The 26964-nt window shown below is 49.2% G+C and overlaps 9 protein-coding genes across 9 annotated transcripts; 7 read left to right on the forward strand and 2 right to left on the reverse strand.

The window, feature by feature from the left end:
- Positions 1 to 1037: 1037 nt before the first annotated feature.
- Positions 1038 to 2900, forward strand: N7508_001211 (GMC family oxidoreductase; the record flags this gene model as incomplete). Its single annotated transcript, XM_058459277.1, has 3 exons — positions 1038 to 1377; positions 1425 to 2636; positions 2686 to 2900. 3 exons carry the CDS (start codon positions 1038 to 1040, stop codon positions 2898 to 2900), a joined length of 1767 nt encoding a protein of 588 aa, XP_058322809.1.
- Positions 2901 to 3754: 854 nt separating this feature from the next.
- N7508_001212 (uncharacterized protein) lies at positions 3755 to 5348 on the forward strand (the record flags this gene model as incomplete). The annotated part of the gene is made up of 2 exons (XM_058459278.1): positions 3755 to 3776; positions 3829 to 5348. The coding sequence occupies 2 exons, from the start codon at positions 3755 to 3757 to the stop codon at positions 5346 to 5348; spliced, it is 1542 nt and encodes a 513-aa protein (XP_058322810.1).
- Positions 5349 to 6851: 1503 nt separating this feature from the next.
- Positions 6852 to 8705, reverse strand: N7508_001213 (uncharacterized protein; the record flags this gene model as incomplete). The annotated part of the gene is made up of 3 exons (XM_058459279.1): positions 6852 to 8146; positions 8193 to 8408; positions 8456 to 8705. The coding sequence occupies 3 exons, from the start codon at positions 8703 to 8705 to the stop codon at positions 6852 to 6854; spliced, it is 1761 nt and encodes a 586-aa protein (XP_058322811.1).
- A 664-nt stretch (positions 8706 to 9369) lies between these two features.
- On the forward strand, positions 9370 to 10975 carry N7508_001214 (Zn(II)2Cys6 transcription factor; the record flags this gene model as incomplete). Its single annotated transcript, XM_058459280.1, has 3 exons — positions 9370 to 9426; positions 9470 to 9799; positions 9845 to 10975. The coding sequence occupies 3 exons, from the start codon at positions 9370 to 9372 to the stop codon at positions 10973 to 10975; spliced, it is 1518 nt and encodes a 505-aa protein (XP_058322812.1).
- An 824-nt stretch (positions 10976 to 11799) lies between these two features.
- On the forward strand, positions 11800 to 13281 carry N7508_001215 (arylsulfotransferase family protein; the record flags this gene model as incomplete). The annotated part of the gene is made up of 1 exon (XM_058459281.1): positions 11800 to 13281. One exon carries the CDS (start codon positions 11800 to 11802, stop codon positions 13279 to 13281), a length of 1482 nt encoding a protein of 493 aa, XP_058322813.1.
- A 1353-nt stretch (positions 13282 to 14634) lies between these two features.
- N7508_001216 (uncharacterized protein) lies at positions 14635 to 17117 on the forward strand (the record flags this gene model as incomplete). The annotated part of the gene is made up of 4 exons (XM_058459282.1): positions 14635 to 15127; positions 15547 to 15955; positions 16002 to 16060; positions 16111 to 17117. 4 exons carry the CDS (start codon positions 14635 to 14637, stop codon positions 17115 to 17117), a joined length of 1968 nt encoding a protein of 655 aa, XP_058322814.1.
- Positions 17118 to 17920: 803 nt separating this feature from the next.
- N7508_001217 (putative beta-galactosidase) lies at positions 17921 to 21207 on the reverse strand (the record flags this gene model as incomplete). The annotated part of the gene is made up of 2 exons (XM_058459283.1): positions 17921 to 19088; positions 19145 to 21207. The coding sequence occupies 2 exons, from the start codon at positions 21205 to 21207 to the stop codon at positions 17921 to 17923; spliced, it is 3231 nt and encodes a 1076-aa protein (XP_058322815.1).
- Positions 21208 to 21928: 721 nt separating this feature from the next.
- Positions 21929 to 23565, forward strand: N7508_001218 (uncharacterized protein; the record flags this gene model as incomplete). Its single annotated transcript, XM_058459284.1, has 2 exons — positions 21929 to 22928; positions 22988 to 23565. 2 exons carry the CDS (start codon positions 21929 to 21931, stop codon positions 23563 to 23565), a joined length of 1578 nt encoding a protein of 525 aa, XP_058322816.1.
- Positions 23566 to 24333: 768 nt separating this feature from the next.
- Positions 24334 to 26137, forward strand: N7508_001219 (fungal specific transcription factor domain-containing protein; the record flags this gene model as incomplete). Its single annotated transcript, XM_058459285.1, has 3 exons — positions 24334 to 24409; positions 24451 to 25091; positions 25150 to 26137. Exons 1-3 carry the CDS (start codon positions 24350 to 24352, stop codon positions 26135 to 26137), a joined length of 1689 nt encoding a protein of 562 aa, XP_058322817.1. The 5' UTR covers positions 24334 to 24349.
- Between the last annotated feature and the right edge of the window lie 827 nt (positions 26138 to 26964).

Below are 26964 nucleotides of genomic sequence, written 5' to 3' on the forward strand. Positions count from 1 at the left end.
CACTCCCTCCGGTATCGCCAGTATGTGTTTAATAAGCTTACGGCTAAGTTCTTCCAAGTTCTCCTTTCCTGTGGGCATGAATGTAACACTAATTATTTCTAGCTCATTTGCTTTTCTTTGACGAAGTCGATCTTTTGGTTCGTGCAGGTATGTGAATGCCCCAACCGTTGCAGCTAACATGAATAGAAAGAGAAAAGGAAGGCACGGCCTTGGGCGTAGAAGTGGACCCTAGGCAGCTAGTTTATTCGGGGCGTTAATGTAACTCTATTGCGTGAAGGATTCTAAACTAATCAATTTAGGATATGATACATCATGTCCCGCATTATGCAAAGGAACGATGATCAGCGAAAAAGATTCCTAGGGTAGGCTTTGCCTACTCGTACGTCTGCATAAGATTGCAAAACTGGCTGTATAGTTTTGTCATGTCGCAATTCGCATCTAGTGTGGTAAATTTTCGTAAATTTTCGCATTATGTCTTTTCCAATCACTCTTGCCTGTTTATCTATTTCCATAGACCCTCGAAGGATGTGAAACAAAGTAAAACGTGACTAAAGTAGAATGGTAGTTAGTGATCAATTAATAATACTCAGCTAAGCAGACTTGCAGAGTAATTTGACTCGCGGCATAAAGCCGGGCCGTCAGATAAGATTATGTCTCAGGGACCTTCCCGAGACTGTTAGAAGCCGAGAATGTGTAAGCAACCCTGAGACTCGGGCCGAGAATGTTCTTGCGGATGATTTCCGCGCACAATATTGTTGGTTGATAATGTTGAACGGTGCTTCTTTCAGACTAAATATTGATACTGTCTCTTGGTTGGTTGTTAAATCTGCCAAATAGATGTATATCCACTCTCCCCTTGAGGAAATGAAGATGATTAACATCGGGAGCATATTATCAACCATTGAGTCAGCGTATAATCCCTGACTATTTAGTATAAGCCATCGGTGAGGCTCTCTGGGCATGTAGTTTTTCATAAAAGGGCTACGCTGCTGCTCTACCCTTTAATTATTCAATCATTCTTATCTAATTCGACCGAAATGTTGGCTCCTAGTCTTTCTCTTGCGGCCCTCGTGCTGGGCGCAGCGGCCAGTAGCCACCAATCGTCTCCCCAATATGACTTTGTGATTGTTGGTGGTGGCACCAGTGGATTGGTTGTGGCCAACAGACTTTCTGAAATGAAGAATGTCACTGTTGCTGTCATCGAAGCCGGAGATTCAGTACTCAACAATGCCAATGTGACCAATGTCATGGGATACAGTCTGGCCTTTGGCACCGAAATTGACTGGGCCTATGAGACTGCCAACCAGACATATGCCGGCGGACTGAAGCAGACAATCCGTGCCGGAAAAGCCATCGGTGGTACCAGCACAATCAACGGTAAACCATCTTACGATACTCGTGATTTCACTTCTAATTGGTTTTAGGAATGTCCTATACCCGAGCCGAAGACGCACAAATTGATAACTGGGGCAATATTGGAAATCAGGGATGGAGCTGGAAGGACCTTCTGCCTTACTACAAGAAGTCCGAAGACTTCCAGGTTCCCACCAAGGACCAAGCTGCTCATGGAGCTAGCTACACTGCCAAGGTTCACGGCCGCAACGGCCTTCTCAAGGTTGGCTGGCCTACATCAATGACCAACAGCAGCGTATTCTCCGTTCTTAACGAGACAATGAGCGAGCTTGGCGTGAAATACAACCCTGATGCGAATAGCGGCAAGATGATTGGTTTCACCTCTCACCCTGATACCCTTGACAGACAGCGCAATATCCGCGAGGACGCTGCCAGAGCCTACTACTGGCCCTACGAGAGCCGTGAGAGCCTCAAGATCATTTCTAATACCCGTGCGGACAAGATTATCTGGGCAAACACCACTGGTGATGCTGTTGCTATTGGTATCCAAGTCTCTACCCCCTACGGAGTGGAGAGGATTTATGCTTCCAAGGAGGTGATTCTGTCAGCCGGTTCCCTCAAGTCCCCCCAGCTTCTTGAGCTTTCCGGTGTCGGAAACCCAGACATCCTCAACAAGTATAACATCTCCACAAAAGTTGCCCTCCCTGCTGTTGGTGAGAACCTCCAGGATCAGACCAACAACGCCCTCGCCTGGGAATCGACTGATGCTTTGACCGGTCTTGCAACCTTTTCCGCTTTGATCTCAGTTGACCAGCTTTATGGAAAGAATGCGTCGGCCGTGGAGAAACAAATTGACAATGCCTTGACTGACTATGCCAAGGCTCTGTCAAAGAAGTCCAACGGTGCAGTGAAGGAGTCTAACCTTTTGGAGGCTTTGACGATCCAACGTGATTTGATCTTCAAGTCCCTTGTGCCTTACGCCGAAGTTGTATTCGCTCCCAGCGGCCAAAGCTTTACCTGTGAATACTGGCCACTCCAGCCGTTCTCTCGAGGAAGCGTGCATATTCAATCCGCAAATGCCTCCCAGTCCCCCAACATCGACCCCAACTACTTCATGTTCGCGCAGGATATCGAGGCTCAGTCTGATGTTGCCCACTTCATCCGCAGGGCCTTCGGCACAGCTCCTTTGAAGGATATTGTTGGAGACGAGCTCTCTCCCGGACAGGAAGTCCTCCCTGCGAATGCTTCCACTTCTGCATGGGATAGCTGGATCAAGGAACACTGTAAGCTAGCCCTTTGATCGAAAGCAGGAAACCAGACTAACATTGCTAGACCGTCCTAACTACCACCCCGTTGGTACTGTCAGCATGCTTCCCAAGAAAAAGGGTGGAGCTGTCAGCTCTGAGCTCAAGGTCTACGGTACTAAGAATGTCCGTGTCGTTGATGCTTCGATCGTGCCGTACCAGATCTCTGGTCATTTGACTAGCACTCTTTACGCTATTGCTGAAAAGGCTTCGGATATAATCAAAGAGAGTTACACTCACTGAGCATGGTGTTCGAACAGCAATTCGTCATTTTATTGAACATAGGTAATGAATCCGATGGTGGAGAATAAAAGGAAGATTCAAGTGGAGAGATATGTATATAACCGAGGGTGTGTAGTATAGTTCATAAGTCTGAGTCCCGACCCATTGCATCTCATGTTTTTCTATTCCAATGAGCTGGGCCAATAACGAACATACAGCAACGTATGATCCCTGTTTCAAAGATAGATCAAAGATAGTCTCATAAATGAGCGGGATAGGCAGCTATTTTATGAGGGAGTGCCTTGTGCAAACTCTGTCCCTTGAAGGGATCTGGTATGAGCTAATCAAATATAGTTCGATACATCACATCACAGAACATGCACACGACAGTAAAAATCTTCAAGGCTTTGTCTGCCTCGTATGTCTAAAACGCTCATACAGCTCGAGTACAGCCCCATTCTCAAGCCGTGCCAGAACGCGTTGTGTGGGGAAAAGAGGGTGGCTTAGATCTTGAAAACCAAGGTGCAGATCGGCCAAATAGTGAGTGCAAAGTAAGTATTGCAGAGATTTATATGAAGTGTCGCATATAATACTCGTTTCGAACATATTGCGTAGATCAGGGATAAAATATTGTAAGCAGTGTACATATATAGGCAGCTAGATTGACTTGCATAGCCTGACGCGTTGTGCTTAAATACCCCATAGATTTTTGCTTAACTAACTCTGGTGCCTTCCACGAAAGTGCCAATCAGCGTGAGCCAAACGGGCTCTATTTTTAGGTGCCGATCACCGCGTCCCGTGGCGCAGACTGCAGACTCCCGACTCTTCACATATAACTCTCAGAGCCAGTCATTCTGAGAGCATCAGTGGACAGAATGATTGATGAAAGCTTGCCCAGTAAGATATCTGCGTCTCGTTAGCTACGTCATTTCACGACTGACCTCACCAGCGTTCTTCGTGAAGAACAACTCAAAGCAGTCTCAGATTAGCACGATATACCACCGCCAACATGGCAACGATCCAGAGCCCGCATACTCATTACGAGCCCTTGATCCCGCTCTTCCGACATCCAAGAACCGCTACGGTGTCGCCCTATACGATCCCTACGTCACCGATGTTGTCTACGGCGAGGTCGCTGTAATCCCGGAATGGACACAACCCAGTCTATCAGCAGACACGATTCGTGCGAACGGTGGCGCACCTCCTCCTCCAGAACCTATTCTCCCGACCGAGTTCAAGATCCAGCTCTACAACCCCGACCAGGAGATCCCAGTGAAATACAAGGCGAAGACGTGGAATCGCCCCGCACGATGGGAGTTCGAGATGCCGCAAAACACATTCCGGGTCCCGTCTGGCTCTTCCCTGGATCAGATGCAGAGTGACCCAGCAACAGCAGACGTGACTGAGAAGCTGCGATTTAGCTGGCGCAAGGATGGGAAGCTTTCCAAGGATTTGACCTGCTTGCTCCATGGAAAGACTTCTACGATTCCTGATTCCCGGACCAAGAGCCGCGAACCTGATATTACGGTTGCGCTCTTCCAAGGTCTTAAGGAGCTTACTCTATACGAGCCAAATCTATACCGGGTGGAGATGGAGGATTTCAAAGGATTAGAGGTCGTGCTACTCCTGGCGACTGCCGCCATTAAAGACATCTTCTTTGGCCCAGCAAAGGAAGCATTCCACATCACCCCTGATGGACCAAACCAAATCGCTCGCAAGCCAGCAGCAGCGGCGGCGGCACCACCAAGCAATACACAGCCGGCACAGAGGAACCAAGCTACGCCTGGTCCCATCGCGCCAAAGACGAAACCATCACCCCCTCGTCTCAGCATCCCAAACTCGTCATCGCCAGCCCCGCAGGAACGGCGCCGACAGGACGACCTCGCGCGACAGGAAGAGCAGCGACGAGCACAGGAAGTCGCCGCAGCAAAGCAACGCCGCCGCGACGCAGAGGTCGACAAAGAGACCAAGCGCCTTCAACAGATCTACGGCAGGGAAGAAGAACAAGCGCGCAGACAGCGTACACCCGCTCCATCATCCCGACCTCATCTCCCACCCCGCCACACCAACTCTGGCCAACCCTACGCCCATCAATACTCCCAATCCTCAATCCAACTATCATCTCAACCCCGTCCATCCCGAAATTCCCGTCCACACTCCCACTACCCACCACAAGGCGCACCCGTTCCCACATACGCCAACAACCCCTACCTCCACGCACCAGGTCGCATGGATCCCCGCGCCCAATCTTCCACCCACCTGATGCAGTCACACCCACAACCCCGCCCCCAGCCCCGCCCTCAATCGACCGTTGGTTTCTATGCCCAGCCTACTAGCAGTGGTGCGCTCCCTACATCAAAGCCAGCCCCGAAAGTGCAGCACAAGAAGAGCAGTTTCTTTGGCTTTAGGCGCAATAAGGAGGAGACTGCTGCTACTAAGCTGGAGAAAAAGCGAAGTTCTATGTTTTGATGCGATACCCTGGCGTTTTTCTATGTTCTTTCTCGGTCTCATTGAGATTATACCCTGCATGTGCGGTCATCTCGGGCGCTTGGAACATTCATCTCAGCTGTGTTTTTCTGTAAAGAGCTTGCAGCATACAATGTCCATTCAATAGGTCTGAACATGCAACAATCAACATTTAGAAATAACCAAACGTGACGCGTATGTTCTGGAAAGAGTCGGCCGAATAGGATATCGAGAAAGATAAAAAATGCCAAGCAGGCTACCAGCCTAGCGTCCACCCCATCTTATACCTGCCCGTATTCTTTCCCAGTCCATAGTATCACTCAAAGAATGACGGAACTAAGAAAGGACGCCCAATACGGCCGTTTCCCCTTTGATCACTTCGCTCTAGTTCGACCCCAAGCCCTATTCCACATGCCCATCTGACCACATAGGAAAACTGGAGCAATAACATCCACAGAACAAGCGAACAAGAATGGGAACATCTCGTCTGGGACTACGAAAAATTAACACTGATTCCGCGTTGGATACGTTCAAACATATCGCTAGCTCTAACTCAAGCACAGACGTTGACTGATACATTTTAGCCATGCCAAAAACTCGCAGAATCAGAAGCATATCCCATCCCAAGCCCAGAACTTGTAACCCAAATATCCCACAATCAAACAAATCACGAACGAAACACAACCTCAGCAACGGACATGGGCCTCCAAACAATCTGGCTACGAACCTGCTACGACTCAGCCCTAGCCGTAAAATACGAAACCCTAAAATGAGCAGCTGGAGCCGGGATCTCAGATTGTCTAACCAAGATCTTCGATGATGCTAGTCGGTATAACTTCGAAGAAGACTGGCGACGGATCTTAACCCGTATACCCGGTTTGACAAATTATAAAAGGTGATCGATATGGATGGCGAGGAGAGTGATTTAATCTATAAATCTGGACAGGATGATATCGAAATGATTGAGCTTGTTGGAGCGAATGGAGATTGCCTGGACTTGGGGTTTGCGGAATTGAGGATCCAGGCTGGGATTTACTTGCTTGATCGGGGGGCTATTGAGTCTAGGTTGGTCAAGGTTGTTTGAATTGATGAGCATGGGGAATGTGTTTGGGATAATCTTATAGATCCGGTTGGGTTTGATTTGGAGGGGTTGGCTGGGGCGTTGATGGGAGCGACGAGTTTGACTGAGATTACTGGGTACAATGGGACGAGGGGGGCTTTGATTCAGAGGTAGATTGAGGTAGCCATATTGAGTGTGCATTCTAAGGCATCTGGCAACTGTCTGCTTGCTTCAAGGCCGGCTTTTACACAGTTTGCGTGAAGGCAGAGGTTATTGATAAATTAGCCCTCAATTGCAAGAAAATATATCTATCTATTTCTGTAGATAAAGACTAAATTGAGAACGAGAAACCCTGCTGTGGTTGAAAAGCAGGTATGGATGTTGAGTAATTATAACCGAAGCCTTTCCTTGTTAGCAGAAGTAAAAGATAGTTCAATAACATGCCCCTAAAGAGTGACAGCGTAAGCACTAATGATCCCGCTTTCTTTAGCTAGGTCAATCGTAACATGGGAGGGAACATTGCGGTCAATTCCCAGGATCATCAAGGACTCCTTCAAGAATACATCTTTGGGCTGTGGGGTACCTTCCTTTTGAGCAGACTGATGAATTGCATGCTTTGGCGAAAGTGGTCCCACAGTCATGAAATTGATGTTGATTCCTTCTCGACCGAGGATGCTGCCCACAACTCCGATTTTGCCAGGTGAATCATAGTTTTCGCAGATCAGCAATGTTCCTTCTGGCTCAAAAGAAGCCTCGAAACGACCCAAGCGGGTGATCAGTAGCTGGTCACCAGAGCAGGTGCCAGAAATGATGCGTTGCTGTTGAGTCGGGACAGGTCCAGAAGTGTCAGTATTAGGGGCCCGCGACGATGAGCGAGACGGTGGGCGAGCAACAAGAGTTACCAGCGATGAATACGACGAGTGCTCTGATGGGTCGCGAGAATGCTGTTCGGAAACAAAGATACCACGTTCACGAGCCACAAGCTCGGCATTTACGATGTTCACGTTCAACCCCTCGGTGCTGCTGATAGGCGAAAGGAGACCCTTGATCAAGGCTGCGAACAATGGCTTTGTATTGTTGATACTAGCCAATTCTCCTTGGTAAATCAGATCAAAGGTGTTTTGTGTCATGGATCCTCCGGAAGTAGTGGCATAGTGCTGCGTATACAAGCTGCCAAGCTTTTCAACCAAGCGTACGAATGGCTGGAGCTTTTTGTATTCTTCCGGGAGAATGATAGGAACGTTGACAGCTGACCGAGGTAGTGAGCCTTGCAGAATCTCGAGCACTTGCTGACAGACGTCAACTGAAACATTTTCCTGTGCTTCGACTGTGGAAGCGCCGAGATGCGGTGTGACAACTGCCCGAGGATGAGCGATAAGTCGAGCTGCTGGTGAATCTGGGGCCGGTGGCTCCGATGTAAACACATCGACGGCTGCCCCTGCAATATGGCCTGATTCTAGCGCTGCAAGTAGAGCTTCTTCATCAAATGTACCACCTCGAGCTACATTGAGCACGCGGGATCCTTTTTTCATCTGAGACAATTCAGCCTCGGCAATCATTCCTCGAGTAGAGGCAATGAGCGGTGTGTGGATGGTCAGAAAGTCGCAAGATGTGAGCAATTCAGTCAACGATGATACAAGTGCAACACTGGCGGATGCAGCTACAGCTGCTGAGGCATAGGGGTCGAGGGCATTCACGTTCATGCCCAGACCTTTGGCCAGTCGTGCGACAGTCAACCCAACTATGATGGTTAGATTGGTGTTTTGGAAGAAGTGTTGGAGCATTACCCTTTCCAAGTCCAATGATCGACAATGTCTTGCCCTTGACTTCCACGCCAACATATTTGCTTCGCTCCCACTTTCCATCTTTAAGACTGGCACAGCTCGCTGGGATGTTTCGCGCCATGGACATCATCAGGGCAATGGTATGTTCCGCCGCTGAATTGATATTTCCCGAAGGCGAATTGACGACAACAACTCCCAATTTTGTCGCCTCTTGAACATCTATTGTGTATCAATAAGAGCCGCGGAACTTGGCAATGGCAGCATACCAACATTGTCAACTCCGACACCGGCACGAGCAACCACCTTCAAACGCCGGGCAGCTCGCAGCAGAGTCGCATTTACCTTGGTTTCGGAGCGGACTAGCAGGGCATCGTACTCGGGGATGATCTGAAGAAGCTCATCGGCGCTCAGATCCTTCCGTTCATGGACATCAAGGGAGCTGCGCATCAATGCCAAGCCATCTTGAGATAGCTTCTCAGGCACGAGAACCTTGGGATAATTTGAAAACAGAGGCATTGTCTGAAGAGAGAATGACCAAAGACAGTTGAGAGGAGAGAGGGGGCAAATGTGACAGAACGTGACCTGAATATCCTCCGCGGCAGGAGCGCATCAGCTTCAACCTGCCCAAAACGCGGGGTACTGCCTCCTTGGACTGTCATCCATCAATTGTACATGTACGGTTCTCGTGTTCTGCAATTCTGCAGTTGATGCACACCGTTGCATAAGCAAGGCTGAATCCCAAGGCCTACCCGCCGTTGGGCTTGTCTAGGGCGCCTTCGAGGCCCACAATCACGATGTCCTCGAAATAACAGTATCAAGTCCACATTCCACAGTCCAAGCTCATTCCCAAGCCTCAATCTCGGATCTCAAGCTATTCTTCCCAAATCAGATCGACCGAGGATCTCCCGGACCACTTTTGGGCCACTTTTTAAAGACAAAAGTGCGGGTTTACCCCTGGGCGGACTTCGCCCGGCTTGGCTTGGCGAGTTTCTTGAGTCATGTAAGACTCTATTCTCTTTGATTTCTGATCTGATCTTGATCTTGATCTCCAACCTCACAACTGCTGCCTCTCAAATACCTCCCTCTACACAGATTGATGGATACATACCACTCGGCGTTGTCCAATTGACTTCCCCTCTTCCGCGCTATGACCTGAGACTGTCAGCGTCTCAGTGCCCCGATGGTTGGCGTTCCACATTCAAACGGCTGTGCCCTTTGTCGCGAGCGACGTATCAAGGTTGGTTCCCGTCTAATTTTATCTTACTTCTCTAACGTCTCAGTGTGATGAGGGTGTTCCGGGGTGCAGCAATTGCCATCGTTATGGTAAACCCTGCCCCGGTTATCGGCGCACATTTCGATTTCAAGATGAGGGACCGAATCTTGCCCGGAAACATCAGTCGGGCTCGCGACGAAGAGGAAGGCCGCGAAAACTGCAAACTGAGGAGAATCACCAGGCAACCGCTGACATAGTGCGTGGCAATGCGGTCGCACTAATGCGACAGTCAGCCGGTGGCTTTGACGAAGCACTTTCTTCCTCTCTAGTTCGGCAACAGTTCCGCGGCGCTCAGCCTCAACTGTTTTTGAGCTTTATTTCACATTCCTTTCCCACGGTATGTTGCGCCTACATTTTCAATGTTAAATACTCATTCTAGTAGCTCTACTATCACAACAGATTCAGATCTGGGGATGGCCTCGGTTTTGCAGAGCATTTGGTCCTTAACTATGGCACCGACGCATACCTTGACAGCTCGGTTTGCTGTTTGAGTTCGATTTACCTCTCACGGTTGACCAATGACCAGACGCTTCTCAAGGCAAGTCGACAGCTGTACTCCAATTCACTCAGAGCGGTCATCAAAGCACTCTCCAAGCCGGAACACGTGATGTCCGATAATATGCTTTGCACCACCATCATTCTAAGCGTTTTTGAGATGTACGCTCAAACCACACCAGACGCGTGGGTTGTACACAGCGATGCTGTAAGGCGGCTCATGATCAAGAGAACCGCGGCCGCTTTCGAGTCTGGCTTCGGACGCTTCTGCTTCATCGCCTTCAGAGGTTTTCTTATTCTCCTCGCTCTGTATGAAGGAAAACCATGCTTCCTAGATGAAAAGGAATGGCAAAACTATACTATCAAGATGATGACCGAGGATCGGACCAAGCCTGGGGAATGGAGCGCATATACAGACCTTGTCGATCTGGTGCATATGGAGACTGCCAAGTGCCCCCGATATATCAGCGAGACTCGAAATCTTCTCGCAGGAACCGATCTAGACCATACCAAAGTGCACGGTTTAATCGACCGTATACAGGATACCTCTCAGCGACTTGAATCTCTAATATCCGACCTCAGATCCTGTATCAGCGCACACAATGAGCGTCAACAAGGAATCATCCAAGGTCCTAACAAACCCTTCATCGGACCAGTTCCAGAGGTGTTTCCCGACACTGGACCTTCACTCCTTCTCACAGGAGCAGAGAACATGTTACAAACAATTCAAAGACTGGCCAACCGACTCGAGGATAGACTTCGTGTCCGTGTGATTGAAGACGCCCTCTCCCCAGAATCCATTAATTCCCCACCCAGTGAGAGCAGCACATACTCCACTTCCCCTTCTACTGCCAGCTCCAAGAGCTTCTCTCTTCCTTTCCGTGTTCAGTCGGAGCTCGGAAACGGCCCTAAGGCCGGCCATGACCCTCGTGGGACCATGTTCCTAGATCGTGTGGCCTCGTCGATGGGTGTGTTGGGTGCAAAGGTTGTATTTGACGAGACACATCAATCTGCATGATGTATGTATGTATGTGAAACGAATACCTGTATGTGTCAGCATATGTTATTCCATTAAACTTGAGCTTTGTAGACCGCCTCGTTGGTCAGGCATCACATGACCTCATATGACTTCCTCCACGTTCTCATCTCACCTCGCATAAACCGCGCATAGCATAGATCGTATGCACTAGTTATGCTCGGAAATTCCGACTTTGCCTCTTGCATCGCCTCAACGCTGGGCTTGCACTGCCCTGGACTTGCGGACGCCCCCATCTCACTCGGTTCGGGAATCTGCTAAATGGAACTCGTCGGCTCCGGTCGCTACCAGGTACCACGCGTCAGGCGTTTCGCCGCACATCTTTCCACGGAACAACAACACTGCTCTTCTCCACAATGCTAAACGACAGAGCGCGGAATAGAATGCCTCACAATCCTGCGACTGATCGTCGCGCTGATCTTCAAACTCTCTCCTACTTCTCAGTGGTTGAAACCGGAATATATCAATTCCCTGTGTGCTCAACCGGGTAATACCCCTCAGGAATATCCGTGCCTATCAAACTGATCCAAACAGGTCGAATACCTACGATGCATCTGCTGTATTATCACAGATTGATCAAGGGTCCAAGTGGGCCATGACGAGGCCAAGGCATTATTGAGCCCACAACTTGGGCGGCGGTAGCCAACCATACTGGGCATGGAGAGTCCACTTACTATAGGGAAGTGATCTTCAGGACCGGCTCAATGCTTGTCCCCTATTTAAGATCCTTAAATCCTGCGTCTCCAGATCAAGTCTTAACAAACTCACTTTTGTCCTTCTTTACGGGTCCGTATACTCTCATTAGTATGAAGTGGTACACCGCAGGAAGCGCTCTGCTTCTGTCTCTTCAGGCGGCGGCATGGGATTACTCTACCTATTCGTCTATGGACTTCCAGCCCCCTAAGCTGGAGGTTAATAAGACTGGATCTACCGATCCCGGATATATCTTCGTCGGACCTCGTGGTACCGTTCAGGCGGCTGGTATCGCTGCGCTTATTTACGACGATGACGGCAACTTGGTCTACGAGGGCCCTGAAGAGGTCACTGCCAACTTCCGTACTCAAAAGCTTGATGGTGAGGACGTTATCACATTCTGGGCTGGTGACATGATGTCCATTGGCTATGGTTATGGAACTATTCATATCCTCGACAACACCTACAAGGAGATCTACACCGTCACTCTCACTGGCGCTTTTGTCACTCCTGACAACTCTGTCAAGGATAGTTACTGTGACCTCCACGAGAGCGAAATCACTCCCAGGGGAACTATCATTTGCACCGCCTACAACGTCACTCAGCACGACTTGACCTCGATCAACGGCACCTCTTCTTCGTGGATGTTGGACAGTCAGTTCCACGAGATCGATATCAAAACCAACCAGGTTGTCCACTCATGGAGTGCCCTCGACCACGAGGACCAGATTCCCCTCACTACCTCCCACCAGGGTCTGGGCAAGGATGTCGGTACCGAGCAGTCCGACCCCTACGACGCCTACCACATCAACGCTATCGAAGCTACAAACCACGGATACATTGTTTCCCTGCGCCACATGTGGTCGGGTTACTACCTTGCCCAGAACGGCACCATCCTGTGGACCGTTGACGGCGAGGATGGCGGAGATTTCGAGCAGATCAACAATCCCGGTTTCTCTTGGCAGCACGATATCCGCGTGTACAACGAGACCGACACTAGTCTTGTGTTGAACCTGTTCAACAACGCCAACACCCCCACCGAACAGGTTTCCGAAACCACCGGTGTCAGCATGGCCATCGACCTGACCAAGAAGACTGTCACCGGTCTCCGCTCGCTGGCCGACCCCAACGACCCCATCCACGCCGTCAGCCAGGGTAGCTACCAGCTCCTCAGCGAGACCAACAGTCACGTCTTCATGGACTACGGCTCCATCTCAAAAGTAAAGGAATTCGATGGCGACGGCAACGTCGTGTTCAGCGCTCAATTCGGCGAGGACAACGCCGTCGCTTCTTATCGTGGTTACCGCTGCCAATGGGCTGCCACTCCTTTCTGGAACCCCGCCGTTGTCGCCTCCAAGACTGACTCGAATGTCACTGTCTACATGAGTTGGAACGGTGCTACCGAGTATGACAACTGGGTTATCTACTCTGCTTCCGATAACACTACCACCAGCACAAACACCAAGATTGGTTCTGGCGACCGCACTGGTTTCGAGACTGCTGTTACTGTCGATATTCCCTCTGACCAGTACATCCAGGTCGTCGCTCAGCAGGGTGACAATGTCCTCGGTACATCTGATTTTGTGACCTTCTAAGCGGGTGTTCCAAAATAGATTTTGCATATTCAATCTGGATATATTCCTTACTGTTTTTCCATTTTACTGTACATATTATTATAGACCTGTTCATACACGATTTTCAGATACAATTCATTTTGATATGACAAGCCAAACCAGATTAGATGAGATCAGCGTCGTTAATCGCTACTACTTTCGGTGAAACGGGCAAACCCCTGAAACACGACAATCTGTGGCTTTGCCGTCTCACCCATGATGGTGTGACAGGTACAGTATCACCAGGATCAAACTTCTTCTGTACATTATACGGCAGACTGCAGACTGTTGATTCGTATTACGGTCCACCATGTTGATCAAACATAATGCGCAACTGACTTTCTGGGTCTTGCGTGATATTAGACTCTCTGTACAGAGTACAGCGACACCAAAATCTTCAATCTTAAATATAATCTTGCAGCTGTGCATATATTGATTTGGTCAATCTATTGGTGGAAGGCAACAAGTTAAATGAAGGACTCATACTCGTATGTATTCTAAAGCCGACGGAAGACATACACTAATTGTTTAATCACATTCCTGGCTAGTTTCAAACCAAAGAATTCTCCGTGGAATTTGGTATGGGGATGGGCTAGATCTGTCTGTCAGGAGCTAACATTCCTGGACGCCACAGTTGCTACAGCCACCTGCTTGACTTTGCTGGATTGTATTATACAGACGAAAGTTTCCACGACGCAATAGTGGTACATGAGTTTTGCTCCACAATGTTAGTTGAATGGTAGTTAACTCAATCTGTGCTGGATCAAATATCGCTATTTTACTATTTGACTGGGATGAACATGGGCTTCAATGTTCTTATATTGACCAATTGTCTGCGTGAAAGACCATTCAATATATTGCTCATGGTTAATCCGCCGTATCTATTCCTCTAACTATATTTAGCGATCACATTCTTAGACGGATCAAACTATCCGATGCCTTCCCCGGCTTCCCATCTGATCTAAGATTAAGGAACATTCCTCTCTGTGGCAAGTGACAAGTCCGAGGAATCGCATGCTGTATACGCCAAATAGAGACAAGGGACATTCTCCTAGTGTTTCTGCATGGATTCGTACCAAACGCCAATGTTGTTGCACAGCGACACTGGTACACCCCTTCATTTCTATGCATATGGTACAGTGTGGCTTAACCTGGGATTGATTATCTTTAACCTGTAGCCTCCCGTGAGGATGCGACATTCTAGTGATCCAGAATGGACAAATCATTAGGAATGCCATGGCGCGCATATATAGTGAAGATGTATAAAACCCACACTCACCCCAACATCCTTGACAGACACAAAACCCCAAAACAATACCATTCAAGGATTACACGATGTACATCTCAAGCCTCCTCCTCCTCCTAGCAACTCTCGCCGTCGCACGCCCAACAACCACCAAAAATAACGTCGTTCACCGCGCCCCAATCCCAGATGGCAGCTTCATAACACCAACAACCCCCACCTCAACGCCAAAACCAACACCAAGCCGTCGTCCCCATGGACACGCAGTCATCAAGAACAACTGCGACTTCTCAATCTACCTCTGGTCCGTCGGAACAGCAGTCCAAGCAGAGAAAACCCTCCTCCCAAACGATGTCTACAGCGAGATATTCCGCGAAGAAAAGAGTACCGGCGGAATAGCCATCAAGATCAGTACAGACGTCGACGGACTGTATACCAGTGCGCCACAGATGATCTTTGCCTATAACCTGTCCAATGTGGCCCAGGGCAAGGTCTGGTATGATCTCAGTGATGTTTTCGGAGATCCGTTCGAGGGATATCCCGTCAGCCTTACACCTGCTGAGCCGCAGATCAATTGGGCCGATGGTGTGCCTCCTGCTGGGAGCCAGGTTAGAGTTACAAAAGCTGATTCGAATTTGGTTTTGTCACTTTGCTAGGAATGGACGAAACCATAACATAACTTAAGTAGTCAACTTCAATGTGAACGGACTGATGTCATGATCATGGACCTCGGCTGTTGAATTCCCCAGAGTTCTCCAGTTCTTCAGTTCTCCATTTTGGAGAACTGGAGAACATGTAAATGCACTCCGTAACCGAACAAGAATGAATGTTGGCTCAGCTCAGCTGAAATTCAAGTCGGCCCTTGCAACAAATCAAAAATTCGCCGTTTACCTCGGCCAGAAGTCCGATCCCCGCACACCCTTACTCTACTCCCCACTTCACTCCTTCATCTCAGCTCTCAACCCTCAAATCTGATTTACCACCACCCGCCATGGTATCTCCAGCAATTCGCGTCGCGCCCAGCGCAGCAAACCGCGCTCTCAATCTCCTCCGTACAGTACAATATACTCACCCTCCAAACTGTCCCTGTCATGGCAATCCCGCCCACCACCACCACCACAAAACCCCCGCCCTGCTCAACCATGTAAAGCGCCACCTAGCCACGCCGATCGACCGATCGCGCGAGAAAGAATACGCCTTTGAAATGGCCGCATCGAGTATCCGCTTCGGACCTGGCGCAACGAAGGAGGTTGGCATGGACTTTGCGAATATGGGCGCCAAGCGCGTATGCATTGTTACCGATTCGAATGTTGTCAAGCTTGATGCTATGAAGCAGGCTGTGGAGGGGCTGACTAGGGAGGGTATTGAGTTTACGGTGTTTGACAAGGTCCGCATTGAGCCGAAGGATAGTTCGTAGGTCATCTCGTTCTTTTAGTGGGAAACATGCTGACTGGTACAGTGTGAGGGAGGCTATTGATTTCGTCAAGCCTTATAAGCCTGATGCTTTCTTGGCTGTTGGTATGTTATGTTTCATCGCTTCTCTCTGTGATATACTCTGACAGAAATAGGTGGTGGATCTGTCATTGACACGGCTAAATTGATGAACTTGTACAATGCCTACCCCGAAGCCGACTTCCTCGACTTCGTCAATGCACCCCTGGGCAAGGGTCTCCCCGTTGACAAGCCGCTTCTCCCACTCGTAGCCGTGCCTACGACTGCAGGAACAGGCTCAGAGACGACCGGCACAGCCATCTTCGATCTGGTCTCTAAAAAGGCCAAGACGGGTATCGCCCACCGCAATTTGAAGCCCACACTGGGAATCTGTGACCCCATCAACACACGCACCATGCCATCAGCCGTGCACGCCTCATCCGGTCTCGACGTGCTCTGCCACTCCCTCGAATCGTGGACAGCTATCCCCTACAACGAGCGCACGCCGCGTCCAACAAACCCAATCAACCGCCCCGCCTACCAAGGCGCAAACCCCATTTCCGATATCTTCTCTCTCCAAGCACTGCGCAGTACAGCCCAATTCCTTCCACGCGCAGTCCGCGATCCAGATTACCATGAAGCCCAATCAAACATGCTGCTCGCTGCCACACTTGCGGGTGTAGGATTTGGCAACGCAGGAGTCCACCTCTGCCATGGCCTCTCGTACGGAATCAGCTCTCAAAACCCCGGCTACAAACACGCCGGATACGACGTCGACCACCCAATCATCCCACACGGTGTCTCCGTCGCCGTAACCGCCCCTGCAGTCTTCCGCTTCACCGCAGCGTCAAATCCAGACCGTCACCTTGCAGCGGCTGAAGCCTTTGGCGTTGATATCTCGAATGTCAAGCGTGAAAGCGCAGGTGAAGTCCTCGGCAATGCAATTGCAGAGTTCCTTGTCAAGCTTGGAGATCAGCCTCGTGGATTGAAGGATCTCGGATATAAAGCGTCTGATGTCGATGGGCTTGTTGAAGGGACTTTGCCTCAGAAGCGGGTTTTGATGTTGGCGCCTAATCTTAGTGAGGAGTTGCAGGCCGAGAAGGGGGAGTTGAGGAAGTTGCTTGAGGAGTCTTTGGATTATTAGATTTTGCTTGAGGGTTGTATCTTGGAGTGGTGTGTATACTGATCAAAATGAGATTTTTTGTTTCAAAGTAGTACCTTGCGTATGTCCCCAAAGATGCTAGAGCTAGGATGGTTCAGGATAGCGCTTATTGAAAGTATGCTTGAAAAGAGGTTCCAAAAGATGTTACAAGAGGGTATGGACGAAAATGCAACTATATATGGAGCCAGCCGCCTAGTTCACTTTCTCTTTCATCATTCACGGCAAATTCTTCCACCGCCAGGGATGGCCCCCACGATCACCAGTCCCAATAGGGCCAAGGAGGCCAGAAGTCTCAGTCGGCCCGTGGGAGCCGCAAGCTGGGCTAAAAGTCCCGGAGCAAAAGAAATTGCACCTGAAATTGGCGCGTGAAGCAAAGGCGGCGGCTACGACCAATGCAGTTGAGAGGAAAACCTATGAAGCTTGGTACGTAATCCTCGTTTTTATCATTCTCTGCATTGGTAGAATTTGGCCTCGGTATAAGCTGTACCTATCATCAATGTAGTAGGTATAAACCCAATGAAAGAGTCAGTAAGTCATGACTGAAAGGGAAAAAACAAAAAGATAATATTTCGGCAATGTGATAATAACGCTTGAGTTACGATGTCAGGGAGATTGGAAATACGGAGGTTTATTTCAATTCAACCTCAAAGCCAAGAATCTTTTATGAGTTGTGTAAGCATAGCCTGTATAACCCTCTAATCGAACGGGTAGTTATTCCAACTGAGATCAACTTCGTAGCCATAGTATCTGAACTCATCTTCAAAAATTCTCATGATTACAGAAATTCACGAGGATACAGGTTCCAAAAGCATACCTAATGTGGTATCCTTCACATTAACCACATGCTCGTCCATTGGACCGGGACCACAAGCCGCAGTTCCAACGCCAGCAACCTGGTCGTCCAGCCTCACCAATACCGCGTCCTCTTCGACGAGATCACAAGGATGTCGCGCTGTCTCAACAGTCTGATCGGAATGCCGACTAGCAGTCCAGTTCAAGCTTGCCTTTCCTCTGTTCATCGCTGTACTTTCCAGTGGGGCCGCGCGGAAGCCAGTACCATTCGAAGTAACAAGCTCCACCCAAACTGTGTCCATGCGGTTTCCATTCTCCTGTGGGATATCATATACAGTCTGTAGTGAGGAGATATCCTCAACATCCCACAGGCCAAACTTCTGAGCAGCCTTCTTGTCAGGGTAGGACTCTCCAGGACCAAGTCCCAACCAACGAGCAGACTGCAGAGCCGAGTTTGCGCGAAGGTTGAGACCGACCCGCGGAACAGTCTTCGGTGCGGTCCCGGTAGGTTGCAGCTTCATGGAAATAGCCAAAGAGCCGTTGGACTTGACGATGTAACGGGCTACGCACTTCCATCCCCATGACAGGACGGGAGGAGACAGGAATGTCTCACTTTCGATACAAACACTGCCGTCTTCTGCTGCAGAGAAGTCGAAGGATCGAAGCTGGTTCATGAGAGTGTTGACACCAAATCGCTTCCAATATGGCGCTGCAGATGGTACATCGTTGTCTGTAGGGGGACGCCAGAAACCGGGGATCATGGCAAGTCCTGTGTCGGCATGTGGCTCGAGAATGGGAGTGGAGTTGTATGTCCACTTTCTAAGATGGCCGCGGATGCGATCGAATTCGAAAGACCAGTTGGTTCCTCCAATGGAAACGGTTGTCTTGGTTGAATTAATTGCAATATCATTCTTCGTACCTTGTGCAGAGCTTATGCTATTGGGTAGCGCTTTGTTGCTTGGCTTTGATGCCAGGACTTGCGTCCAGGCGACGACGTAAGTGCCTTGATCCCATTCGACCTTTTCCCGTTGCTCCAGCGTAATGGTTAAGTAAGCTGGATGGGCACCGTATTGGAATAGGTCCGTTGGAAGAGTGATCTCCGCCGATTGGCCGGCGGTCACATTGGGAAGCTTCAATGTGCCAGTTGCCAGGGTTATTGTTCTGTTTCCAGGTATTAGTTGGTTTCCCTTTCATTGCGGAAAAAATCATGAACTTACTGGTTGGCAAAGGCTTCAAGCTTGTAAGAAGCCTGAAGATTGCTCAGGTCCAAGAAATCGTATCGGTTCTTCAGAACCAAAGCTTGTCCACGGACTTCCAGCTTGACCGGCTCAAAGGCTCTCTTCAGCTCCAACAAACCTGGCAGAGGCTTGTGGGCACTATTCAAGAGACCATCCATCACGAAAGTTCCATCGTTTGGATAATCATCGAAATCACCGCCATAGGCATAGAACCCATCTTTCTTGTCAGCGCCGTTAACCCACAACCCATGATTGGCCCATTCCCAAATGAAGCCACCCTGCAGACGCGGGATCTCATCGAAGCATTTTTCATAATCAGCGAGTAACCCGGGCCCATTGCCCATTGCATGGGCGTATTCGCAGAGAATTATCGGTTTTTCAAATTTGCTATTGCTTGTCACCCCCTCGGTGGCTGCCAAGGATCGTAATCGATCAATTTCTGGATACATGTAGCTGTACATGTCTGTGGTTTCTGCGTGGATGTCACCCTCATAGTGTACGAGACGAGTGGGATCAAAGGCGCGAACGTATTCAACCATGGAGCGGTGGCATGTGCCAAAGAATGCCTCATTTCCCATCGACCAGATGATGACACTGGTATGATTCTTGTCTCGTTGCAACAGGGAGTGAACTCGATCAATGTAAGCTTCTCGCCAAACTGGGTTGTCAGATGTATGGACACCGCACAAAGGGAAGGTCATGGCCTTGCGTTCTTCATATCCAAGGGTTTCGTCCATATCCATTGGCCGGGCAACAGCATCATAAAAGCCGTGACACTCCAGATCAGCCTCGTCGATAACCCAGAAGCCTAGCTCATCTGCCATGTCAAGAAGCCGCGGGTCAGGGGGATAGTGACTGCAGCGAAGGGCATTGACATTGTGGGCTTTCATCAAGAGTAGGTCTTGTCTCATGAAGTCCAGTGGAACAGCACGGCCGAAGAGTGGATGATGGTCATGTCGGTTGACTCCGCGAAGACGAATTGCCTTTCCGTTGACGGTGATCAGACCACGCTTGTGCTCGACTTTGCGGAAGCCAACACGCTGTGTGGTTTTAAATGGATTTTTAGAGCCAGGGGATTTCAAGATCATCTCCACTTGGTAAAGATATGGGTGCTCGGCAGTCCATTTTCTCGGGTTGGCCACAGGCAAGCTCAGATCAAGCTTTGATGTCGCAGGCTCGACAATGCTCTCTGTAGATGCAACTATCTGGCTCATGCCATCCACCGAGTCAATCAGATTGACCGCAATGGCACTTCGCTCTGAGACTTGAAAGTCTATTGATGCGAGAAGCGTCGCATCTGTGTATTCTGAGTCGAGGTCGGTTCTAATGAACCAATCATTCAAACGGTCATTGACTGGTAACGCAATCAAAGTGACATCTCGGAAAATACCTATGACCATGCAGTTAGCTAAGGTATTTCGCATATCGTCATTATAAACCTTACCAGATAACCACCACTGATCTTGATCTTCAATATAGGTAGCATCCGACCATTGATACACTCTGACAAAGATTTCATTGTTATCATCCGCCTGTAAATAAGGTGTGATATTGTATTCAGACGGATTTCTGCTGCCCTGTGCGTATCCGACCAAAGACTTGTTCACCCAAACGTGGTAGGCACTGTCGACGCCATCGAAGCGCAACCGAATCTCCGTATTTTCGATTTGCCATTCTGCGGGTATTTGGAACTTCCGACGGTATGTACCTGTCGGATTTTCGGTGGGTACGAAAGGAGGGCACACCGGAATGGGGAATTGGGTGTTGGTGTAGTTCGGCTTCCCCCAGCCCTGTAGCTGCCAATGGCCTGGGACATTGATGCTTGACCAGTCCTCCTCAGAGGACCCCTCAGTAGGTTCTGGGGCCTCCCATGGTGACCGGGTCATTTTGAACTCCCAAGACCCATTGAGGAGTAGAGATGTCGATGGTATATGATAAGAACGCGCAGGGAGGGTACTTCTGCGGAAGACTGCAGGGTTCATGAAATCGGGCCGTTCAGGGTCGGCCTGCTGTGGCATCTCTTCTATCTTTGAAGATCCCATGATGCCTCAAGAGTAAGGAGCAGATTCGGACTGGTTTGCTGTGTGGGATGTTCTGTTCTGTCACATCCTTTATAGCGGAGGGGGGACATGGGATCTTTTCACTGCGGTACCCCTCCAAAATTATTTCACATCCTGTTTGCATCATGCTGTGGGGGTTATCGGCATCTCCTCATGTCTTGAGTTATCTCATTGCCCCAGCATTGTCGCGTCTGTCGGAGCCGGTGTTTGTGGGGTTGTTGTCGCGGAGGTGAAAATGGAGACTTCGGGAAGCCGCTCGCCCAATAAACAGCTTCCGGGGCTATCGGCACCGGGGATCCTGGAGCCGGGCGAGATTTGGCGTTCTCTTTTCATTCGCTAAAACTCTAATACTGTTCAATGTTCGTCGCGTGGAGCTAAACGGGGTTATCCGGCTCGTTGGAGTCTTCAATTCGTTGTCTCATCCACTTCTATACTTCCGCCTGCGAACTTCTCACTTGCGAACACCTACCAGCACCAACTAGCCCCGCCTCAGATCGGCTGGCTTCCCCAGATTGAGAGTATAGCATGATCAGGGGCAAGGTTTTATTCCCGAAACCGGGGAATAATGCGGAGGTAGCAGAGACACTTGGTTCGAGGAGTATAAAACTACGAAACCCCCCATCTGAGAAGCAGGTCTCATAACCTTGATCGTTCCTCATTCCATATATACCTTGGACATTATTGTTCATATCTTTCTGTCATCATGGATCTCGATAAGGACAAGTCTGTTGACAGTGTTCATGTCGAGGCTACTCCGGCCACACTGGAGCCCACCGGTATCAAGAAGCCCGACTACCCGGATCAAGCCATGGCACATGATATGAGCCTGAGGGAAGCTCTTACAAACTACCGAAAGGCCATGCTATACTGTCTGTTCTTTTGCTTCTCTGCTATCCTCTGGGGATACGACATGCAAGTAAGTGGAGGTCTTCTTGCTGCCCCCGAGTTCCGCGCTGTGTTTGGATATACCCAACCGGATGGCACGACAATTCTGCCTGCGAGATGGCAAGCAGCTTTCAACATGGTTGCGACAGTTGGTGGAATGATAGGCAGTCTGCTTTGTGGACCTATCTCTCCCTACGCAGGCCGAAAGATGAGCTTGACGATCGCCTGCGTCATCTCCACCGGCTCCATCTTCTTGCAGTTCTTTGCATTTACTCGGGGCGTGCTTCTCGCTGGAAAGCTGCTGAACGGTATCTCGCTCGGCATGTTCCTTGTCACGGCTTGTGCCTACTGTTCGGAAGCATGCCCCGTCGTGCTACGTGGAATCACCATTGCCATGGTTAATCTGTTTGTTGTTATCGGCCAGCTCCTCGGGAACTGTTTGATCAAGGCATTTGGTGCGCGAACAGACAATTTTGCGTACAGGATCCCCTTTGCTTTCCAGTGGTTCTTCCCAGCAGTTCTCCTCTGTGGAGTATGGTTCTGCCCCGAGTCCCCTTATTGGTATGTTCAAAGGGGTAGGCATGCTGAAGCCAAACGTTCTCTCGCGCGATTCCAGACTAGTGGAAGCGTTGATTCCTGGCTTGTGGAGATCCAAGAAACGGTTCGCATGGAGGAGGAATCGGCGAATTCCGCCGGTTATCTGGATTGTTTCCGAGGAACTGATCTCCGTCGCACTATGATTGTCATCGCTGTTTGGACCATCAACTCCTTCAGTGGTGTTAACTTTGTGCTCAGTTATTCCACCTACTTCTTCCAAAGTAAGTCTTTCTCAATTCTCAAGTCACTTTCGTCTTCTAACAAATAATTTTAACTCTAGTCGCCGGTCTCCCTACATCCCGATCCTTCGACATGGGCGTTGGCGTAACTGCAGTGGGTGTTGTCGGAAACATCTGTTCATGGTTCGTCATCAACACCATCGGCCGCAGAGTCCTCTTCCCCGGCATGGTAGTTCTCACTGTGATCGTATTCATCATCGGCATCCTTGACGTTGTACCGAACTATAACTCGTCTATTGCATGGGGACAGTGTGTTTTGATCGTGATCTGGAATTTCTTCTACGATCTTACTCTCGGGCCTCTTGGGTACGTCATTTGCGGAGAGATGTCATCCACCAGGTTACGTTCATATGGCGTGAGCATTGGCTTCTTCACGCAGAATTTCTGGACCCTCATCATGACCATCACCGTGCCTTACATGATCAATCCCGACGAAGGTGATCTTCGCGGCAAGACTGGATTCATCTTCTTTGGCTTCTCTATCATTGCGTCTATCTGGACTTACTTCTGCTTGCCGGAGACTAAAGGTAGAACCTTTGAGGAGTTGGATCATATGTTTGAGCAGAAGGTCCCCGCGCGAAAATTCGCCGATTATGATACAAGACCATTTTTTGCATAGGCTTAGGCTAGCTTGTGTGCGTATATAACGATGAAAAAAAATGCTGCTCATGATTGTAATCACTCAAAAAGTTCGCAATGTATTTGGTTTAGATTTGGTAGTTTCGACGATGCCAGTTTTCAAATATCCATCCCGTTCGGTTTCCCACGTTTCCAACCCCATCTAGGGCTTTCTGAATGTGTTCCCACCATAGTCCTTACATGCACATTACCAGTCAGTCTTTAGGCATGGCCGAAGTATGAACGCTCAATCTCAAAATGAATGGACAAGTAAAGACCGATTAGTCATCTAAGGTCTCCACAAGTGGACCCACGGACACATTTGAACGGCTCCGGGGGCTGTTTTGACGACCTTTCCAGAACGTAACTTACGACCAGTCAGCATTCAGCGTTTTGAGCAGATGCAATAACTATCAGAAGTTCATTACTGAGCCCGGAGCCTCAAGAGAGAACATTGCGCTTCGACATGAAGAGATTCAGGGCGGCCCGAGCGGTTTGTCTCCCATTTTCCCTTCTAGCCGAGACCTAGTAAGTTGAATCGAAACTCAGACTAATGTAGCGTACAGTGCGACTCATGCCGCCATCGCAAGACAAGGTAGCTATGTTTTGTGCAGTTCTTTTGGTGAGTCGTGGCTAACAACAAAAGATGTGACGCTCGGGATCCCTGTGGGCCCTGCATAAGCTTGAATCAAACATGCCTATACGGTACAGAGGCAATTTCGTAAGTTTGCTGATTACATAACACGAACAGTTCATTGATCTAGTTCAGGAGAGGCAAAAATGAGATGATCCTGGATACCGTTTTGCGAATGGAAGCTTCAATTGCCGAGCTCAGGGGTATGATCGTACGTAACAACTTACCGAATACCCGTTGTTCTTGGCTTAGGATGAATACCAGGCTATGGGCTCTGCCTCAAATTTCAGAGATGGCACTCAGGCCAATACAACGTCCCCAGTCTCGACAATCACCCCAAGGTCTCAGGATGCACGGCATCACCCAGGCGGATGCACAATTAGGGACCCGACTGAAAGTGCTATTCTTTCATCAGGGCATCTTTCCTCCGCAGAGTCTCTTCTCAAGTGGTCAGTCTTCCTTAATCATCCTTCAATACTGAGGGAGACAGAGGCTTCTTTCTTGTCCCTCGAATGTGCACGAGAGTCCTTTCGAAGCAAAGTCTACGCGATATTTCCCACGCTGGGACTGTCTGAAATTAAAAAAATGGTGGGTACTTTCCAACAGACATATAATTTTTGGTTCCCCACAATGAGCTTCAACGATCTGAAGTCCTTGGAAATGAGGATTTATCAGGAGAACTTGGAGCCTAACTGCCAATCATGCCTGGCCTTGTTGGTCATGGCTTTGGGCTGCGTGGGTGCTTCTGTCATAGATGGCGAGAAAACCTCCGAACATGAGTCTCAACAATTAAAGTTGCAGGGTGTGACATGGTTCACTGCTGCAATGAAGATGCTCCATTTGGCGCACATTGAAATGAGTGTGGAAGCATGCCAGTGCCTCCTGCTTACTGGGTATGGTAATACCTTTGCTCGGTCAACGACGGCAATCACGGAACTAACGAGTACCTAGTCTCTACTTCTCCTTTTTGCAAAGGCCACTGCAGACATGGTCCTACGTGAACAGCGCAGCGACCCGTTGCCGGTTCTTACTGTCTTGTCCTTTCGACAATCCAGAGCGTGATGACCGAGAGCACATTACCCGAATATTTTGGTCTTGCTTCGTATTAGAAAATAACTACATCTCCGAGTTACCAACTCTTCCACAAAATTGCAACGCCGAAATCGAATCAATCATATCTCTTCCAGGAAAATTCCATTCACACGAAACCATCGAAGACGAAGAAAAATCGACATTCTATTTGCTCGCATCAATAGCACTTCGCCGCCTGCTCAACAGAGCGCACTATATGCTCTATGACCGCGACATCGGCCTCCAAATCGACTCTAACAGTTTCTCTTCGGTAAACCAAGAGCTGGCACGCCAATTACAAGACTGGTATCAGACTCTACCTTCAAGTCTGCAATTTTCTGATGACGGAAAGCCTGCGGATGACCCCCACAGCGAGTACCTGCGGCAGTGGTATTTGAGCTGTCGGAGTGTCATATACAGACCTTTCCTTGAATGGGCGCTGGCCAACCCACTGTGGAATCTGAATAATAACCCAAGTGTGCTAGATGGATGTCGGGTTGCGCTTGATAGTTGTCTTTTCAAATTGAGGGATCTGAAGCAAGTGCCATATACTGTGATGGTCGATACCTGGCCGTGTTCCCTTTCACTTGCGACGGCTATGTTAACTCTTATGGGTGGCTTTTGTCATCCACAGTTGACAACACAGCTTCGCCATATCACCATTTTGGACCTAGGACCTCACTTAGATGAGCTTCTACAACGATGGATGAGTATCCACGGGTCCAGCATTTCCCCTGGTGTTGAGAAGGCATTGCGATTGATCATGAAAGCTCACGAGTTTTTTCAGAGCAAAAGTGCCGAATTTTGTTCTTCCCCAGAAGGAGAACAACATCTGTCTCCTTATGCACTCCGGATGTCTCCCGGATAGTGGATTCGCAGAAGAAAGTTTTGGATAGACATATAAGTTCAAGGCAGAACGCAAGTAATTCACTGTCGCACGCTTGGATAAAAGTATACTTAGTATGAAAGGATGTTCAACGACGCTTGAATATAAACGTCGTAACCTGGAAATAGAGGGGAAGCACACGAGCAGTGAACGCCACCCAAGTGCATCTGAAACACACTTAGCCTTTTATGGGTTCGGACCTTACCCCTGACCCCGACCTGCATGGGCCTCGTGTCCAATGTGGAGACCCCCGGAAACAATAAAAGCCTCAAATTACGCGAATTTTCTAACTGCCATGCTTGGCCATGGGGGGAACAGACAGCTTCTTTGTCCAGTCTATTGTGCGCAAAAATAGAAAGTTCATCTTTGTGTGCTTCACACAAAAAAATGGAACGACGGAAGACAAGTTGTTCGAGTGCGCCATTTCTCCCAAGACTTGGAGTCGACTGTTCCCACTGGCAACAGTAACTACCGTAGCGCAACACAAAGGCCCCAAAAGGAGAACTGAGTTCTCAAGCCACCTTCAAATGACTTCAATATGCGCGAAATCCCCACTCGAACCCCTGTAGAACGGCAATCTTAGGCGAACCTAGAGGGTTTCTTAGGTAAAGCCACATAAGAACAACAAATCCCCCAATTTACGAGTCCCGGCACTTTTCAAGTCGCGCACACGATGTGTTTTGTTTGCCATGACACGGCGCGCTTGAAAGTTCTCAGATCATAAACAACTCGCCTCATCTATTCTCTCTTCTCCACCTCTCCTCCACACCAATCTTCCCAAAGCGGTTGGTGCATCCTCTTCTCCGCAA

Source organism: Penicillium antarcticum, assembly GCF_028974205.1.
Source record: "Penicillium antarcticum strain IBT 31339 chromosome Unknown utg000002l_segment0_segment0, whole genome shotgun sequence".
NCBI lineage: Eukaryota > Fungi > Ascomycota > Eurotiomycetes > Eurotiales > Aspergillaceae > Penicillium > Penicillium antarcticum.